The sequence below is a fragment of the Oreochromis aureus genome, linkage group 19 (genome assembly GCF_013358895.1).
Source record: "Oreochromis aureus strain Israel breed Guangdong linkage group 19, ZZ_aureus, whole genome shotgun sequence".
Classification (NCBI taxonomy): Eukaryota; Metazoa; Chordata; class Actinopteri; order Cichliformes; family Cichlidae; genus Oreochromis; species Oreochromis aureus.
This window is the reverse complement of record NC_052960.1, coordinates 5,346,899-5,365,912: the sequence shown is the minus strand read 5'-3', so window position 1 is coordinate 5,365,912 and position 19,014 is coordinate 5,346,899. Positions and strand designations below refer to the sequence as shown.

At 40.8% G+C, this 19,014-nt stretch overlaps 1 protein-coding gene across 2 annotated transcripts in view; it reads left to right on the top strand.

The window, feature by feature from the left end:
* Nucleotides 1–18,366, top strand: part of lrfn5a (leucine rich repeat and fibronectin type III domain containing 5a) — a 110,244-nt gene extending 91,878 nt beyond the window's left edge. For both annotated transcript variants that reach the window (XM_031746157.2, XM_039602958.1), the window contains 2 exons: nt 15,516–15,789; nt 16,375–18,366. In XM_031746157.2, the coding sequence (XP_031602017.1) occupies nt 15,516–15,789; nt 16,375–17,331 (1,231 nt within the window). In that variant the 3' untranslated portion in view covers nt 17,332–18,366. The remainder of the gene's footprint in view (nt 1–15,515; nt 15,790–16,374) is intronic.
* The last annotated feature ends 648 nt before the right edge of the window (nt 18,367–19,014 follow it).

The window sequence follows — 19,014 nt, the reverse complement described above, 5'->3', positions numbered from 1 at the left end:
ATCCTAAAGTGAAAGACATAAGCTTGGTTTTTATCAGAGCATATGCACAGGCAATCTGTCCTTATTTACTGCCTTACATGACAGACAAAAAGTTCATATCAGGGCAAGTTCGACTAACAAGGATATGAGACTAGGATGGAAAGCAAAGAAACATGAGTGTTCAACCTCATCGCAAACTAACACAACACAGTCCAGCCTGCTGACTCAAACAGGATGGCCTTGACGCCGAGGACTCTGCTGGCCTTTCTTGACTTTTGTTGTTTGCACAGGATTACACAGATTAGATCAGTCTCACAGGGAATGATTGTTATTTGAGCCAAATATTTACTCCAGTAAATTAGGGGGGAGAGGGAATTAGCAAACACCTCAAGCTTCCATAGGGAAATCTCTTTCCTATCACTACTAATCCCTACACGTACATCAATATGCATAATGGTCAACAGGAACTCGAGGAACACCAGGAATGACCAATTGGGTCATCATGACCGTGCCCTTGGTTTCCAGGAAAGTCTTCTTTCTTCATAATTCTTCGTCCCTAAACCCCGTTTAGAAAGTGTAACATACAGAGATGGGAAAAGTAGGATTTATAGCTGTCTGTCTTTTTAAGATAACATTGTAGCTGTTTTGTTGCTCTCGCTTAGATTCACAGCACAGAGTCTGTGCATTTAGACCTTCACCTTGAGACTTCAAAATACTACATTAAGTATTACAAACAAGCAGCTTTCTGTGGGGCCACAGAGGAGGAATGATTAGACAGCCTATCACGACCCATGCTGATCATTCTTCTCTCCGTTAGATCACTTTCCCTTTCGTCCTGTGCTTTCATATTCCCCGCTTCCCCGTACTCTCCCTTTTTTCAGTAGGAAGTCGTTGGTGTGTCTGTGTTATTTTGCAGTTCCCTTGTCTTTAGGTAACGGATTGATTTCCATTCAACACCTCTGCTGGCACAAAGCAGCAGCCAATTGATTCTGCTTTTTCATTACCTGCACATCAAAGACAGAGAAGAGGGACAGAGTGGTAAAAAGAGAATAGTAAAAGAGGGAGAAAAGAGAAGGATGAATGGAACACAAAGAGAGATGGCAGAAAAAAATGGTGAATGTAGGCAGGAAAGAAAATGATAGACACGGGAAACGTGGCCCCACTGTCACTGTCAGATGGGGCTCTTACTTTCCAGGTTCAATGCCACAATAGACATTTTGTACTTTACTCCCCACTTGCTCAACATAATACCGTTGGGTGTTGGATGGGTTCTGTGTTTCCTTCATACGTCGAATGCAGTGAGTGACGGTTTAAACCTTCACAAATGTACCCTTTCATTTACGTTAACCTTATGACCCTGCTAGTTGCTGCAAATCTGAAAAGTAAGACTTATAATACTTGATTCTGTATCGATTTGTGCAGGGAAACCTCACCCACTACTTCTTCCTCAGGGAGATTGGGGTCAGCTGGAGAACAGAACCCCTGGAGCTCACAGGGATTTGGTGTCTTGCTCAAGGACACTTGAGACCGGCAGATGTTTACTGATACAGTACTGCTGTTTTAACGCCAGTCCTGCTGCTTAAGGATTGTATTTCTATTGCGGAGTCCGGTCTAGTCGATAGTAAACCTCTCTTCAGAGCAGCAATCTCACTGCCGTTCTAGTTTTTATTAACATGAGTAATTTCTTTGCCTTTAATGTTAGAGAGAGAGCCCAGCAAACTGCATGGTTTTAAGAGAGAAGAAATAAAGATGAATAGCCACATGTTTGTCTGATTATATACAGTATGTCTCTTTTTTTTGTATGGGGATGTAGATCAGAATCTGGAACATGCATCTCTCAAACTGTCGTCTTCCAGCTTGACCTGACAGTGCTTAAATGATGGAATTCTCAGACTTGAATACCACTATGCAATTTTTTCCACTATACAATACTTGCTATAAATGTCATGGAGTATGATGTTTGCAGAAAGATAAGATAAGATAAGATGACCTTTATTAGTCCCACAGGTGGGAAATTTGTTTTGTTACAGCAAAAGTGCAAGTTATGTAGCAGAAATTAGAAAACACTGGAATGCAATAAAATAAAATAAAATACTATATACAATAGAATAAAATAGAATATAATAATATATACAATAGAATAAAATAGAAATACAAATGCTATATACAACTGAGTAAGAAAATACAAAAGTACAACTTCGTCAGAAAAAGAATTGCACATATAGCAGTTTTATTGCACGTGTGAGGGTTTGATCAGCTGCAAAAGTCTTTGTTGTGGAGTCTGACAGCAATGGGGAGGAAAGACCTGCGAAATCTCTCCGTCCCACACCGTGGGTGCCGCAGTCTCCCACTGAAGAAGCTGCTCAGTGCTGTCACAGTCTCTTGCATGGGGTGGGAAATGTTGTCCAACAGGGATGACAGCTTAGCCGCCATTCTCCTGTCACTCACCACCTCCACTGGGTCCAGAGGGAATCCTAGAACAGAGCTGGCCCTTCAGATCAGCCTGTTCAGTCTCTTCCTGTCCCCAGCAGAGATGTTGCCGCCCCAGCAGACCACACCATAGAAGATGGCTGAGGCCACCACAGAGTCATAGAAGGTCTTCAGGAGTGGGCCCTCCACTCCAAACGACCTGAGTCTCCGCAGCAGGTACAGCCTGCTCTGTCCTTTCCTGTAGAGGGCGTCTGAGTTGTTGTTCAGATGAACACCAAGGTACCTGTCACTGTCCACAGCCTCAATGTCCATACCTTGGATGTTCAGTGGTTGCAGTGGAGGATGCTTGTGCCTGCGGAAGTCTACCACCAGCTCCTTGGTTTTACTGGCATTGATCTGGAGGTAGTTCAGCTGGCACCAGTCCACAAAGTCCTGAGTCAGTCCTCTGTACTCCTTGTCGTCCCCATCAGTGATGAGGCCGACTATTGCAGAGTCATCAGAGAACTTCTGCAGGAAGCACTGGGTGGAGTTGTGGGAGAAGTCTGCAGTGTAGATGGTGAAGAGGAACGGAGCCAGAACCGTTCCCTGTGGGGCCCCCGTACTGCAGACGACCCTGTCCGACACACAGCCCTGAGTCCTCACATACTGTGGTCGGTCGGTGAGGTAGTCCAAAATCCAGGTAGTGAGGTGATGGTCCACTCCAGAGTTTTCCAGCTTGTCCTTCAGAACCGAGGGAAGAATAGTGTTGAAGGCACTGGAGAAATCGAAGAACATGATTCTCACAGTGCTCCCAGCGGTCTCCAGGTGAGCGAGGGGACGATGTAGGAGGTGGATGATGTCATCATCCACTCCAATGCCAGGCTGGTAGGCAAACTGAAGTGGGTCCAGTGATGAGCTCACCAGGCGCCAAAGCTGAGCCAGGACCAGCCGCTCCAGGGTCTTCATCAGGTGGGATGTTAGAGCCACCGGCCTGTAGCTGTTGAGGTCCTTGGGGCGTGAAGTCTTTGGCACTGGTACAACACAGGAGGTTTTCCAGAGCTGTGGGACTCGTCCCAGCCTCAGGCTCAGGTTGAAGAGGTGCTCGATCACCCCACACAGTTGGTCCGCGCAGGACCTGACGACCCTCGAGCTGATGCCATCTGGACCCGCTTTCTTTTTGCCATTAATCCTCCTCAGTTCCCTCCTAACCTGGGTGGTTGAGAGAGACAGGCTGGAGCCTTGTGTTGAATGTGTATTGGATGCTGTTGTTGGGGGTGGGGAGGAGTGAGCAGGGTGAATAGAGGAGGTGTGAAGTGTCTGAGGTGTCAGAGGTGGAACAGCAGCAGTGGGGGTGGGTGAGTCTGCAGCCAATGTTGGAGACTGCCTCATGGCTGAATCAAATCTGTTGAAGAAATGATTCAGTTCATTTGCCCACCTCACATCCCTCCCAGGCAGAGAGTTCTGATGTTTGTGGCCTGAGATGGTTCTGAGGCCTCTCCAGACTTCACCAACATTGTTTTGCTGAAGCTGGTTCTCCATCTTCTACCTGTAGCTGTCCTTCCCAAAGCATGCTCTGGAAAGAAAAGGAATGAAAGTCAGTAGAAGTAAGACAGAATACCTGTGTGTGAATGAGACAGGTGGAAAGGTGATGCTGGAATGAGTAGAGGTAGTCAAGGTAGCTGAGTTTAAATACCTAGAGCCAACCATCCAAAGCAACGGACGGTGCACAAGAGAGATAGGATGGAGTGGGTGAAGATGAGTGGTGACAGAAAGACAGGAGCAAGAGTGAAAGGAACAGTTTATAATGTATCACTTGGAGACAAAGTTACAGAGGTAACGCTGAGAATCGTTTAGACATGTGTGGAGGAGGGATGGTAGGACCAAGGATGGTGAACATGCAGCTTACAGCCAGGAGGAAAAGAGAAGAGGGTTGGTGTGAAGAATAATGATTCTGGGAATAGGGTGAGATGGAGGGAGGTAATCCTCTGTGGTGACCTCTAAAGGGAATAATGAAGAAAAAGAAGTGTACCGTGATTAGTTTTATTTAGGGTGGGCAGCATTATGGTTAGTGGTTAGCACTGTTGCTGAAGTTGTGAATTTAACCCTACTGTCCTGCTGGGGATTTGTGTGTAGGCCTCCACTGTGCCTGTGTTGAAACACATGCATGTTAGCTTATTTGTTTGAGGATATTTTCTGTAAAACATATTCAGCTACGTTATTGTCGAAATGTTGTCCTCAAGCTTTCTCTTCACAGGAAGGTACATCATTTTGGAGAAGAGTAAGAGAATAATCCCCTGGATTTATTCCATAGCCATCTGAGTTACATTGAATATTTGGAATCCCAAAAGAGGCAGTTGGACTGCAACAAAATATAATTTGACATTATATGTCAATCTGAAAAACATTTGTATTAACTGATTAATGAGCTATTGTCCTAATTAATAACTGCAAAGAAAAAAAATATTGTGATGAAATACATATCACAGTGTCCTTTAACGCAAAGAAATCCAGCAAATCTTTGCATATTAAAATATTAAACAAGATAATATTTTGGTTTGTCTTTAAAATATGACTAAATTATCTATCATCTTTTTTTATAATATCTGACATTCTCCAAAGTATTACAGAACATTTGAAGTCTCGAGTTGTGATTATTAGTCACTTCTCAGTCCATTTGGACCAGTGCCCTATGCGATAAAGCTGATCAAATTCTGATCCTTTCTTTACTATTTGCCTGAGCTGCTTTCCCCAATTAAAGCCCTGCTCTATTTCGCGGGGTACAGATTGCTTTTAAATTGGATTCTTTGCGTATAACTTACATTCATGCAGAAGTATCTTGGATGTTTTTTTGCTGGCGCTCACTGTCACTTTTACTAAGTAACATGACAAATGGTGCCAACACCAAGCAAGGTCAGCTTTGCTAATTAATGTTAATTATTGTTTAGGTGGTGACAGAAATGTCACTGTGAACTCATGCTGCAGAATTTGTACTCTAGTACTCTACTTAATCAAAATACTATTTTGATTAAGTAGTTTGCAGCAAATTAAGGTGTGTCATGTTAATTAGGTATTTAAAGTGTGTCTGATATTTATTCAGCATGTACGTAAATAGAGTCACATCATGCCTGATACTGGCAAATATCTTATATCACAGAATTAAGATTAAAGCATAAACCAAGATATTCCTACTGGCTATGGCCCCAGTTTGTTATGATTTTTTCCAAAGCTTTATAAATGCCAAATTGTCCTCCATAAACTTCATTGTTCATCAACCACAGTGACCCAAAAAATAAATTTGGTACATTTTTTTCAGGGAACTTTTAAGAGAACTGCTTTGTCTGAAAGCAAAATGAATCAACCTTATTTTACAAGGTACTCAAGGTCTTAATCGAGCGTACCAAGAGCACCACACCATTTAATTCAAGCCACTTTATAATGTAGAACCAACTGTGGATTCAGTAAAAAATATTTGTAGTTCAATTATTAAGCAGCCGTTATGTCTCATCATCCTCTCTTCTCATGGTCTCTATAACTCTAAACTTGGATTTGGATTTTTCTCCGTTCTTCATTCTTAAACAGACATAACTGCCAGAGGAAGTAAATTGAGTCATCAACACAGCTCATTTCCAAATTTAAGCCTGATATTTCAGGGTCATGTCAAGTAAAGAGTGGTATTGAGTAAATAATGTGATGACCTTTTACTCATGACTAGAGCAGAAGCAGCACATATAGTCCCTGGCCTTAACACCTGACTGGTTTTATTGTGGAGGTCACAGCCACGTCGATGATGATGCTGAAGCTCACAGTGAGTGTCGATACGGGCGAGTGCAAAATGGCCACAAAGCATAACACATTCTTATTACAGTGAAGAACCAATTTCTGTATTTAATTAAAGGTTTGGATGAATACAACCTATTATTGGATCAGAGAAAAAAATCAATTTGGAAATTATAAGATGAATAGGTGTCTTGTTTAGTCAGTGAGTTGCATTTTATAATGGTGATGGTAAAAGGCCTCTTAAAGACATGTGTGCACTGAACATAGAAAGAAATGTTGATGAATGCTGTTTTCCAGTGAAGTGGAGCAAAAGCAAAAATAAAGATAATGAAATTAGAAATATTTAATAGCAGTTGTAAATGGTTTATGTTGCATTAAAGATCTTCTCGAGTTCAAAACTTTAGACTCGTTCACAACAATCTTGTGTAAAACCTAACTGAACCTGATGTGCATACATGATGTTTGAAACTTTATGAAAAAAAACATTTTCAAAAAATTCCAGAGACACTTGAACACAGTCACATCCATTAATTAAAAAACAGTTTAGAACAACAACTTAGATTGTTTGAAACGGCGTGCACAGTGCTCCATTAATATCCACTCAGATAACAAGCAGCTCTGTCTCAGTATATCCAGTTAAGTATTGGTTCCTCAGAGCAGAAAAAAACAGAAATTTACCTCTCTATAGAGAGAGAGACAGAGAAAATTGACATTATAGCTAAGAGCGAAACCAAACTGACTTTTGAAAATGACTAAATAAAAGAACTTGTGCTGCACTGTATATACCCATAAACTCAAGCCCTGGAGTAGCAATTTATTTAAAGCTACAACAGGTCCTGTGACATAAAGACTTCAAAATATCTGCCAAATCTGAGGCTATGGCGTATCAAAAGACATTAACTCTCTAACTCTATATTACTCTCTGAGCAATATAGAAATGCACACAACCTCTATTGTGAACTGTGCTGCCATTTGTTCTTTGATATTTTTTTTCAGCTGTTGTTTTCCAGTCCAGCAGATCGAGCTACAGGGGCTGGTTGCCATTTGCCAGAAAAACTACACATCAAGCAAATTGTGTGGCAAGCTTTTTTATGCGACCACACAACAGGGGGTGGGGGATGAATCCAAGCTTTTAAAGAACACATACACTCACTCCCTCTGTTTCTCTCTCTCCTCTTTCTGTAACAGGAAGTACAGTAGTTTACCCTTGCCAGTGGTCCCTGTGGCCCAAGTATACAGTAACACCTAGCTCAACTGCACTTAAGACATGAAAAAGCATCCGCCTTTATCCTGCCGTAATGTTCCAATTCTGATTTTATAGTGCCATAAACATATAGCAGGACTAACATAACACTCTTATTGCTGTAAGTAGTCTATTGGGTTTTAAGCTAACATAAGAAGTACAAGGAAAGTATCACAGCAGTGGGGATGAGTCTAAAGGAAAGAAGTGATGGTAAAAGTGAAACAAGGGGTAGACAAAGGGAACATAACGATTTATATGCCTTGGTGCAGCAGAGAAAGGCTGAAAGTGTGGAACAGTTGGGAAAAGAGAAGGAGGGAGTAAAGGATGGAAAAAAGAGGGTAAAATGATGAAGTAAACATGGAGGTAGGTGGTAAAGGGCGTGTGAGAAGGGGAGGGAACGTGAGGGCAGCTGGAAGAATAACCAAACTGAAATGGTTCAGAAAATGAATGATTTAGGAAAGAGAGAGAGAGGTCGAAAAAAGAAGGCAGCAAAGATGACAAAGAGGAAAGCTGGAAAGGAGGCAGAAGGAAAGGAACAGAAAAAATATGAAAAAAATTGCGGGAGATCAAGAACAACAGATTTAAGAAGTAACATTATGCAGGGAGGATATATAGAAGCAGCCAGCCACAGCATTAAGGAGATGCAGATGACTCAGCGAAGCTGGAAGAATGGAGCTGAGCTGGGCAGATGGAGGTCTACGGCTTGCAGCAGATAATGCTGAAACATCTTTTGCACATCTGGGACAGCTTTAGCTGCATGACACTTTGACATCTAGTCATAACTGTAATGAGATTCAGCTAAGACTTTTTACATTATTTATTTAATAATAGTTTAGTCTCACTGCAGGTTGTTTATGTTATGTAAGTTACTGATTTTGTTTTCCTCACTCTAGTGAAGTCAGTGGTTTTGTATATGTTCCTTATATAAATGATTTTATTCACTCTTGTGTTACCCGATCCTGCTCTACCGCCTAATTTGGTTGAGGCAGTAGGGCAGTATTAGGTTTCATTCACCATCATATTGCTGGTCAAACGTGAATGTTTTGCTTCCCACTGATGTCACACACGGTGTCTTTTAGATGCTATCTTTGGATGCTCTTTGGTAATTTGCGGTTGTTTCATCTGGGCTGTTTATACGTTAATTTCTTTGGAAATTATGATGATGAGAGAAATCATCCAAAATACAGTACTAAAGTCTACCAGGTGACTGCGGTGCAGGAGCTAGAGCAGGCCATTCTTCAGTCCACATGTTCCTTCTCGAGTTCTTTGTCTTTGACAAGCTTTCATCTCCAAATTACCCTGATCCATATGTGAGACCATGTTATCACTCATGCACACTGCAGCACTGCATGAGTACAATTGGTGCTGTATGAAATGTGCATAAGTGGGTAAGTCTAGCTCATAGTGGAATGTGTTGTAAAAATGCCAAAACTATAATGAGCAAATGAAAAGCTGCACAGTTTATTAAAAAGTCTTCTGTTAGTTTGACACTGTAGGCAGAACCTTTTCACATTTGAAATATCTGTTACAATAAAAATCTCAACTAGAGCAGCTTTTGAATTATGAACTTTTATTCTAAAGTGTCTTTTGATCACAAATAAACTCAGTTTGATCTGCTCTATGTTACGTTACCCCTGAGAGGTTTTTTTTAATATTCATAAAACTAATTTTAGAACTAAACTTCCTTCATTCATGAAATCTTTTATTGATGGTCACTGCAAGCAGTAATTCACATTATGATTTCTCAAGACCCCCAAAATGGCGTCTTTGATCAGATTGAAATTTTTACAGCCAAGTGAGAACGAACACTGATCTTTTAAGCTACTTTCATTCAGTGTGTAAGGATGATTATCTGGAAAGCAATTTGAAGGGTTGGGATAATTATAGTTTTTAGATAATGCTGATACACTCTGGCATTTAAATGAGGTGGCAGTGTGTTTTCTTGGGAACTGTGATATTATGACTGTAATTAAAGTAATTTCTTAACACTGTTTGTAGAAATGTTTTCCAAAGCTTTTGTTTTATTCCTTTGCTGCACCACAGTCTGACCGCATACAGGGTTAAATATGAAAGAAATGCACAAGTTGTTAGGAGTGCCCACCTGTCCTTGTCCCACCTATGACTACAAGCTGCGTGGGTGCTTGTTAACCATTAGTTCTGGTGTCAGGGGCACTATGCACGGTAACACAGAGATATAAAGCTCACTACTGCAATGTTTTCTGTCTGCCCGAGAGACTTGGACCTATTAGCATGGCGTGGTGCCATCTGCTGTGTAAGCTACATTAGCTTTGAGGTTAGCAGTAATGGAGCAGGTGTGGAGCTACCATTAATCTTTTTCACTTTGTGTATATAAACCTGTTATACGTAACTGGTTTGATTGTATTTGTGTTGTCGGATTGTTTGCTCAATTGTTTAGAAAATTAACTTGAAAGTTATTTTCAGTAGCCTGTGAAAGTAATGACTAATGTGAGTGATTGCTGTGCAATGCAAACCATTTTTACTACACAAAAGCAAAAAAAGCATGTAATAAAATGAAGCTAAGGCATGTTTAAAAAGTGCTATGCAAAGAAAAGTTTTTTAAAACCTATAACTGCTTTTGCAGGCTATTTTCTTAGCTTATCTGACAAAGTTTTCCATGTTCCGGGCTATTTAATCTAGACTAGCTTCCATTGCAGTAACATGGAAAGCTCTAGCCAGAAGCACTGCATACAATTTTCTGAAATAATTGGACAACCTACTTTTAGATATCTGTGACCCACATTTTGGTCCTTTCTCTGTTTGAGTAACACTGCTGTGCAGTTTTACTGTGTTTTTCTATTCAAATGTTGTTTAAGGAAAGAAGATAGTGGTGAAATACAGCAGGTCAAATAATGAAAAAGTAAAATAGAATTCAGTTGTAGTGCGTCATATCACATGAACTTCATCAGTATTGTTAATGAGATGACCAGTTCTATTAATTTTCACTCTTAGTGGTTTGAGTGTCATGGGTGATCATATATGTGCATACACTGTTTTGTTGTCTCAAATGTATTTTTTCGCATGGTCACTCTCAAACTTAAAGTAATCACAAGTATGTAAGGAAGTAAATCACAAAATCCAGGCTTCAGGCCCAATGTTGTCTCCTCTTCTCACATCAAACTGACATCAGATCATCCATGCATGACCCCAAACAGTGCCTGTTTTGTTGTTGCCAGAGTTGTTCAGCTTGTGTTCACTTGCAGACTTAAGAAAACCCCTCAAACTCTGAAGTTGGAAAAAAAATATAAAAAGCCAGGATTTTGCAGGTCAGAAACAGGGAGGTCTTAAAGGGACATTTCCACTGTGGCTCGCTCACACAGAAGGCAAACAAGTGAGAAAGTACATAAAGAGCCAGTTTCCGATATGTATTTTTATATATGTGTACATATATGTAAATATGTATTTTTAAACTCAAAATACTCCAATGAAATACCAGCACAGCATAAGCTATAGACCTCAAATAAAAACGTGGTAATTCGTGAGCTGTGGAGGCACTGTGCCTCCATAGCTATTTTGTTATAGCGCTATGGCTTTTACTTCCTTTTTGTTTTAATGGCCAGCAATGCCACGTACCTAATTCGATCATAACTGTACGTACAAAAAACAAATAAGTACTGTATACTTTTCAAAATGTCAAACTAGCCCTTTAAAAAACGATCTTCAACTTTTTGAAAAACACATAAACATTAAGCTAAAGTGCTAAACTAGAAAACTCTCTCTCTTCTCTGAAATGGAAAAAAAAAGATTTCCCTGCAGATACACAAAACGACTAATGAGCTAGCCGAAGCAGTGAAAATAATTGTGTGTTGTTCACCCAGTGTGTCACATATGATCTAACTGGACCGTGCTGCTGGGGGCAAGGACTACAGCTGAGCTATTAGAAGTCCTCAGCCCATATTGCAAAACTCCAGCTTGACCTGAAGGTCCTGGTTTTGTGTGTTGCACCACTGCCATGCATGCCTCCAAACCTCCTGAAAGACTGCATATCTGTGGCCTTTAGGCTTTGTCCAATGTTTAATCAAGTGAAAATGTCTGAAACAGAACAATCTGGTATCAGAGTTCACTGTTCCATTCATGGATGGAAGAATTTGTCATGAGACAGAAAGCAGGAAGCAACAAATTGAGATGCTTGCTTTGACCTGAACCGGGGCGAGAAAAGCGAAACTCGATTAACATGCACTCTAATACAACGCAGAAGCCACAACCGTGCACATGCAGGCTTGTGTTTACAATCATATAGTCGTGTTAGTGATGAAGTCCAGGAGTCCAGGTACGGTGACAAACAGCAGGAATAGTAGACTTGCAGTGGAAAAGAATATTACTGTAATGGAACTCACACACACAAACACACACATAATAACATACATGTAGCAGACACATATAAATATAAGTACATAAATGGATACTCATAGAGAAACATCCAAGCTGACATTTTCTCTTGTGTAATGACAGTGTAATGAAACCCTGAAACACACACACACTCACACAGAGGCGCCCTGGGCTGAGGGCTTGGCAGAGCAGAGTAGATAGATTAGTGTAATAGTCTCGGCCAAGGCAATCATCTACCCACTGTAGGGCTTCAAAGACTGGCAGCAAGATCCAGCTCAGACACAAAGAAATTAACCACAATGAATGAGTCACTTTGGATGAGTTCACACTGCTAACAGCTCAAGAAGGAATGTAAGGGGAAAACACAAAAAAGAAGAAAAAAAACACACAAAAAATGTGAAAAAATGTACTTTTGTGTGCTGAGTAAAGCCCAAACAGATTTTCAACATCTTGATTGTTGATTGTCTACATAAATTATAAATGATGATAGCTTTGCTTCCACACTGAAAATGAAAACGTTTTTCAGTATTTCATTGGCCAGAGAGTGCTGATATTTTAATGAAGAAACATTCTGATTTAGTACCTGTAAAAAGGAGGGCTCATGCAGCTAATGGTTTCTTGGAAAGATTCATGTATGGCAAGGAAGCGAACAAGCCCTTGAGCCCAGTGCATTATTCCTGCCTATTCTTTTCCCGGTTTGTTTTTGACAGTAGAAAATGCTTTGTACTATTTAAAATCATATTTTTTCTGCCTCCATTATAAAAGCGGAAAATGTACATTTTAGGAAGAAATGTTTAGGAAGAACAGCATTTCCCCTGCAATATTTTCTTTTCCTATTTTAAGTTACTTTTCTAACAGACAAAGGTGGACAAAAACTGTTGATGATTATGATAAATATACTTAAACTATATTTAAACAGCCTAGATTTTCTGATCCAAGAACTGGACTGAAAATGACTGGGGGGCAAAAGCAATGTCCAAAGAAAAACTTTGACCTCAGAAGGCCTGAAGAAATATTCCTCAAAACCATTAAAATAAATAAATAATAATAAAAATAATAATACTACTACAAGGAAGTCTGACTATTTGAAAGCAAATAGTTGAACGATACTATACTATAAAACTAGAAACACTATTTCCCACAGTGCCATTGAAAGTTGATGACTTTTTAAACCCACATACCCTTGAAAAGCATTATACACTACCAGTCAAAGGTTTGGACACAGCTTCACATTTAATGGCTTTTCTTTATTTTCATGACATTTTTTTTTTATAACTCAAAACATGTTTTATATTTTAGATTCTTCAAAATACTCGCCCTTTGCTTTGATTACTGCTTTGCACACTCTTGGCATTCTCTCGATGAGCTTCATGAGGTCGTCACCTGAAATGGTTTTCCAACAGTCTTGAAGGAGTTCCCAGAGATTCTGAGCACTTGTTGGCCCTTTTGCCTTCACTCTGCGGTCCATCTCATCCCAAACCGTCTTGACTGGGTTTAGGTCAGGTGACTGCGGAGGCCAGGCCATCTGGCGCAGCAATCCAGTTTCGTCATAGCAGTTGCTGGTTTTTGCGACTTCACTTGGGAACTCATTCAAAGTGTCTGGACTGACTACCTTGAGTTCTTAAAGTAATGATGCATTGCCATTTCTCTCTACTTAGCTGATTGGTTCTTGCCATAATATGAATTCTGACAGTTGTCAAATAGGGCTGTCAGCTGTGTACCAACCTGACTTCTGGTCTACTGGTGGCACCAGTGTCCGGCAGCCTCGCCTATGTCAGTGCGCCCCAGGGTGGCTGTGGCTACAATGTAGCTTGCCATCACCAGTGTGTGAATGTGTGTGTGAATGGGTGGATGACAGGTTGTGTAAAGCGCTTTGGGGTCCTTAAGGACTAGAAAAGCGGTATATAAATACAGGCCATTTACCATTTACCCAAAGCAAGCACAGCAGTTAATAGAGAAATTAATCCCTGTCTGTGGATGTGTATCCAAATGCAGCTGCTTGTGTTTGAGCTTGTAGGTACCAGTGACTTTCATTCCTATCATTAACCTGCTATCTTCAGCATCCTTGTATGTGTCCCACCATTGAACTAATGGCATTTTCAGGATGTGTGTTTACGTGTAGTCAAGGTTCACCACTATTATGATAAAACCATTTAGAGAAGCAAAGGGTAGAATTCTCATGGTCATCCACTGTTCAGATGATCCTATTAGTATTCATAGGGTCATATGAATACCCTTCCTCACATGCACTCACACCCACTTAAAGCCTTGTGCTGTTATTCCATAGAGGGTATAGTGATGACCTGCCATTAAATTCATCCCCGAGCTCTTAATACTAACCATTAAACCTTAACATGTCTTCTAACCTTCGCTTAACTCGAACTTGAAACCAGATGCTTTAACCTGGCCAAAGTAGCCCTCTGCTGCTCTCAGTGCACGCTCGACCACGGGCTTGTGAACTAGCTGCCCTCTTCGGATTTAATGAGGAATTTCATTAGCATTTTAATGACAAATTCCAGGACCGCTGACAAGACTTTTTTTTAGAGAAACTGAAGGACAAATGTGTAAAACCTCCAGTCAATGTGACAAGTGTCCAGTAAAGAGCAACAAATTTGACTCAAAGTGGCCGAGTGTCCAAGAGAATATCCAAAATGATTCATTGTTTATTCATCCTTATTGTCAAAACTGACGAGGAAAGACTGGACGGTTTAAGTATACTTGTGCATGGTCACAGGTCCATGCTGTCAAAGGTTGTCGGCTCAAAACTTCTGTGCCATAATAAGTCTTTTAATTAGAATCCTTTTTTTGAGGCTTCAGCATCCAGCTACACACAATGGAGCAGAGTGTGTTTACTCTGTCATTTCATTTCTTGATTTTTTTCTGCATTCCTGTCTTCTTTTAAATACACTGTACTGTTTTATTACTCTGGAGGATGGTGTCACATGTTTGTAGAAACAAAGCAGTGGATATATTAATTATTTAGATTGTGCAGAAAATATGCACAGTGTTTTCGCTATGATGACATGAGGAGCCCATTGTCTTGCCCGTCTTACAGTCGTACACAGGAGAACTGAGAAGAAGTTCACCTGATGTCAGAAAATGGTTTAAGGTTATGAATGATGGTTCATTTGAAATAAAAAAGAGTAATGTCCTCCCACCGCAATTATTTCATGTACTTTTCATATTTTTATGAAAATCTCCCTGTTTAGTTCAACTTTATTTTTAACATTCCATGGACAGAATAGAACAACTGAATATAGCGAGGCCACTCAGTCTTGTTGCATTTTGTTGCAATTGTGATACTGCACCTAAACTATCTCTTACAGTGCTAATTATGTTAATTTCCTTCAACCTACAAATGTTAAATCTCCAAAACAGCCACAGGAAGGGAATACACTGGGCTAATTACTGGTGTATGTAACTGCTCCTGATTCTTGCTATTCTGCCTCTTAGGCACTATTGCCATGACTTTAGTTCTTTATTTGTCAGGAACCATGCATAGAAGCATTTAACTAGTATCGACTTTCTATCTGCACTCCTTAGGCAGGAAAACACAGCATTAGTTATAAAATCAAAATAATAGATGTTGAGTCAAATATAATTACTAGTTTATTTGTTTCTCTATGAAAGCTACTGTTTTCCATTAAGGTAGACTATATTAGCCATCTCAAAAAGGCTTCAAGAAGCTTGATAAAGCCAAGAAACTGCTGACACTCACATGTTGAACTGTCATTTTGCCTCCCCTGTCTTCTTGCCACAGAATGATCCCTCCATCAAGCAAGAACTTCCTAGTCAACAACCTGGCGGCTGGCACCCAGTACGACCTCTGTGTCCTGGCCATCTACGATGACGTTATCACCTCTCTGACAGCGACGCGAGTGGTCGGCTGCGTGCAGTTCACCACCGAGTCAGAGTACATGAGATGTCATTTTATGCAGTCTCAGTTCCTGGGCGGGACTATGATCATTATCATCGGAGGGATAATAGTGGCCTCGGTTCTAGTTTTTATTATCATCCTGATGATACGATATAAGGTGGGTCTATCTCTGTCGCTCTTGTCCAGTCTAGCCATAAGGCAGCAGGAATGAGGCAAGAGAGCTTTTAGCTGAATGATTGTCGTTATGGTGATCATGTAACAAGAAAAAGTCACAAAGTGATCTAGTGATTTTTTTTTATTTTTTGGTCTTTTTTGTATCTTTCTAGTCAAAACTGTAAATTAGAGCTTAAAAGCATTAAAATGATTTGTCTACATAAACTGACATTTTTAAGCATTTTAAAGTATCCTTAACTGATGCAAAAGCTGCATCTGTTGTAGTCATAGTGGTATTAGGTGGCCTCCTTTAAATTTTTAAATATCATAGCATATTTTGTTTTATTTACAACAGCAACTTAATCCTGATACAGGGACCAACAGGTTGGACTCAACGTGAATTTAAAAGGGAAGAACCAGGTGAAGACGTACTGGAGAGCTCATCAAAAGGACTGAACGTGTGCCTTAAGATGCATAAAAGTATAACTCAAAAAGTGTTTTTCTTGTTACTTGAAAGGGTTCAAAGGGAGACACTCAGGATGAGAAAAATTGGATCTAAATTTCCCTTTTGCCTATGCTTTTTCCTCAGGTGTGTAACCCTAGTGAGGGTGGCAAAGGCATTTCAATGTCAATGACCAACGTTCACTCACAGACCAATGGGCAGCAATCACAGGGCTGCACCGTGACTCCAAGCTCCTCTAAACATGGCTCAATCGGATTAGACGACCTCTCAGGAGGCACAAAGAGGAGTGGAGCTGCAGCAGCGGGAGGTGGGGGAAAGGATACAATAGCTCAGGCCTCTGAGTCTTCCCTGCCTGACTGCCCCACAGCCACATCGGTTCTCAGCCAGGCTTGGTCAGCCAGAAGCCCAACAGCTGGAGCCGAGGAACGAGAGAAAACAGTTGAAGAGAGAGCTCAAGCCGGCATTGCATCACCCACCACCACCACAGGCTCCCTACACAAGCCAAAGCGAAAGCCCGCCCCAACTAAGCCCGGCTCTGCTTGCTCCAGTGGCCAGGGGATGATCGAGAACCTCCCAACTGCCTCCTCGACACGGCCACCTTCCTCCACTTCCACCGCCTCCTCCGCCCTCCTTCATTCCCCATCCCCCGGACCCCTGGAGAATCTCAACACCAACCGAAATAACTCCACCGCTCTCAATCAGACCCCACCACCTCCCTTTGCCTCTTCCCCTTTCTTCAGCCCCATCGCCACACCGAGCCCAGTCCCATCTGTGCGATTCAGAGAGACGCCCATCCTGCGCCGGGCTCCTCGCACCACCTCCTCCTCTGCCAGATATCAGACTCTTCCTGTGGAGGAGGGAGGAAGAAGCAGAGCTAGGAGGAGGTACTCACTCAGTGAAGGAGGCTCAAAAACTCACTCCGCCCACCAGGGAGGAGGAGGAGGAGGAGCACCCAAAATAGGACGCGTAATACGGAACAAAAGGAGCCAATCAATGAGCGGTATGCTACTCCCAAAAGATGGGGACGAAGAGTCGGACAAAGGGCGGTGTGACTCTGACTGGATCTTAGAAAGCACAGTTTGAACTGGAATGAGCCAGTGACCATAAAATGAACTTTGGTTTATTCATTGTTTGTCCTTTGTGTGAGTGGATGCGTGCAGTGTGAATCAGTTTTGTTTATAGGCGTATGCGTGAAAAGCCTGCTTGTGTCACGAAAAACTTTGTGTGTTGTTACTGTGTGTTTTCCTGTTTGAATTTTCTTTCTAAACGTGTGACAGGATGACTGTGTTTCTGGTAAACATGTGTGCGCTTTTTTTTCCCTTTCTTTTTTTTAAATAATCAATCTTTTCATAACTTTTCTCCACAGTTATTTGTACTTGGTTTACAGTTTACAGTTTTGTTTTTTGATTTTGTTTCCACTTCAACAGTATCCATTTTGCAGTCAATCATTCAGCGAGTGGATAACTTGCCTTGTCTCATAGCGTCCTCGAGTTGTCTCGTTGGTTCCACTTTATAGCACAAAAGAAAAACAAGACAATGGACTCGCCACATCATTTCCCGATTCACGTTCACCTTATCTGAAAAATACCACAAAAAGGGAATTAATACAGGAAATAAGAGGAATAAAAAATACAAAAATGGGAAAAGCACACCATTCTTAATGTTCACAAGCTCACAGAGATGTGCATCCATAATGTGGCAAGAGAATAGCAGTCGGTGCCTTCTTTTGCACTAACAGACCCTCACTAACAGATACTTTAACCGGATTTAGGACTCCACCATGGCTCCACGAATGAGGGGACGGATTAAGGAAGAGAGATTTCACACATAGCCTTTCTTACCTATTGCGGAGTACCGACCTTTTCTGGACATATAAAGACAAAATGTTACAGACAGATGAAGACTTTAATGAACCTCTTATGAAATTGATATTTTTTAAAGGGAAGTATTAAAAAAAAGCAAAGAAAAAAAAAGCAACGTGAGAACCTTGTGAGCTTTTCACTGACACTGGTATAATACAGCCTGTGTTGGTCACAAGCTCACAGAAAGCTTCTGTACAGAAAAAGACAACATGTACTGTGTTGTTATGTTGTGTAAAATAAAAAAGGGATAAAATGAAAATGGGAATGTTATGGGTGTGCTTTACAGCGAATATACAGCATGTCTAAAATATACTGTATTGGCGTATTGCTCCAGTTTTTCATACCATTATTATATATTATCTTTTCAATTGTAAAATTGTTTGAATGACGCGGCTTTTCATTCGTCTATTGATAATTTGATGTATCGGTGTTTACCTTAAAACCTCAGGCATAGTTACACACACACACTCAAACACAGACATAGTCTGGAGGTTTATTCAGAGCACAGAATCTGATTTCCATACCTCCCACTTCTCACTGACTGCATTTATTAGAGGGAAGCAATTTAGGAAAAAGTGCTCCCTGTGAGGCTTTGACAGTTTGCCAATGTGCCAATGAGTAAGGCTCACGTGACCTGTTTTTAAGTGCTTACAAAACAATCATAGCTCTCTCAAGAAAAATAGACAGGGAAGCCTGTTGTGTAGCACATGAGAAATAAGAGAGGGAGCACTAATTCAGCTCCATACAGTGCTTTATGATTCTCATATAGAGCGCTCTTCTAAAGTAACAGGCACTTCTTATAACAGAAGAGCTACTATCCTCTCCACTCAAAGGAAACATGCTGTTGTATCTCTGTCTGTGGTGAGTTTTTAAAAGGTCTTATGCATGGACCAGAATGATATTC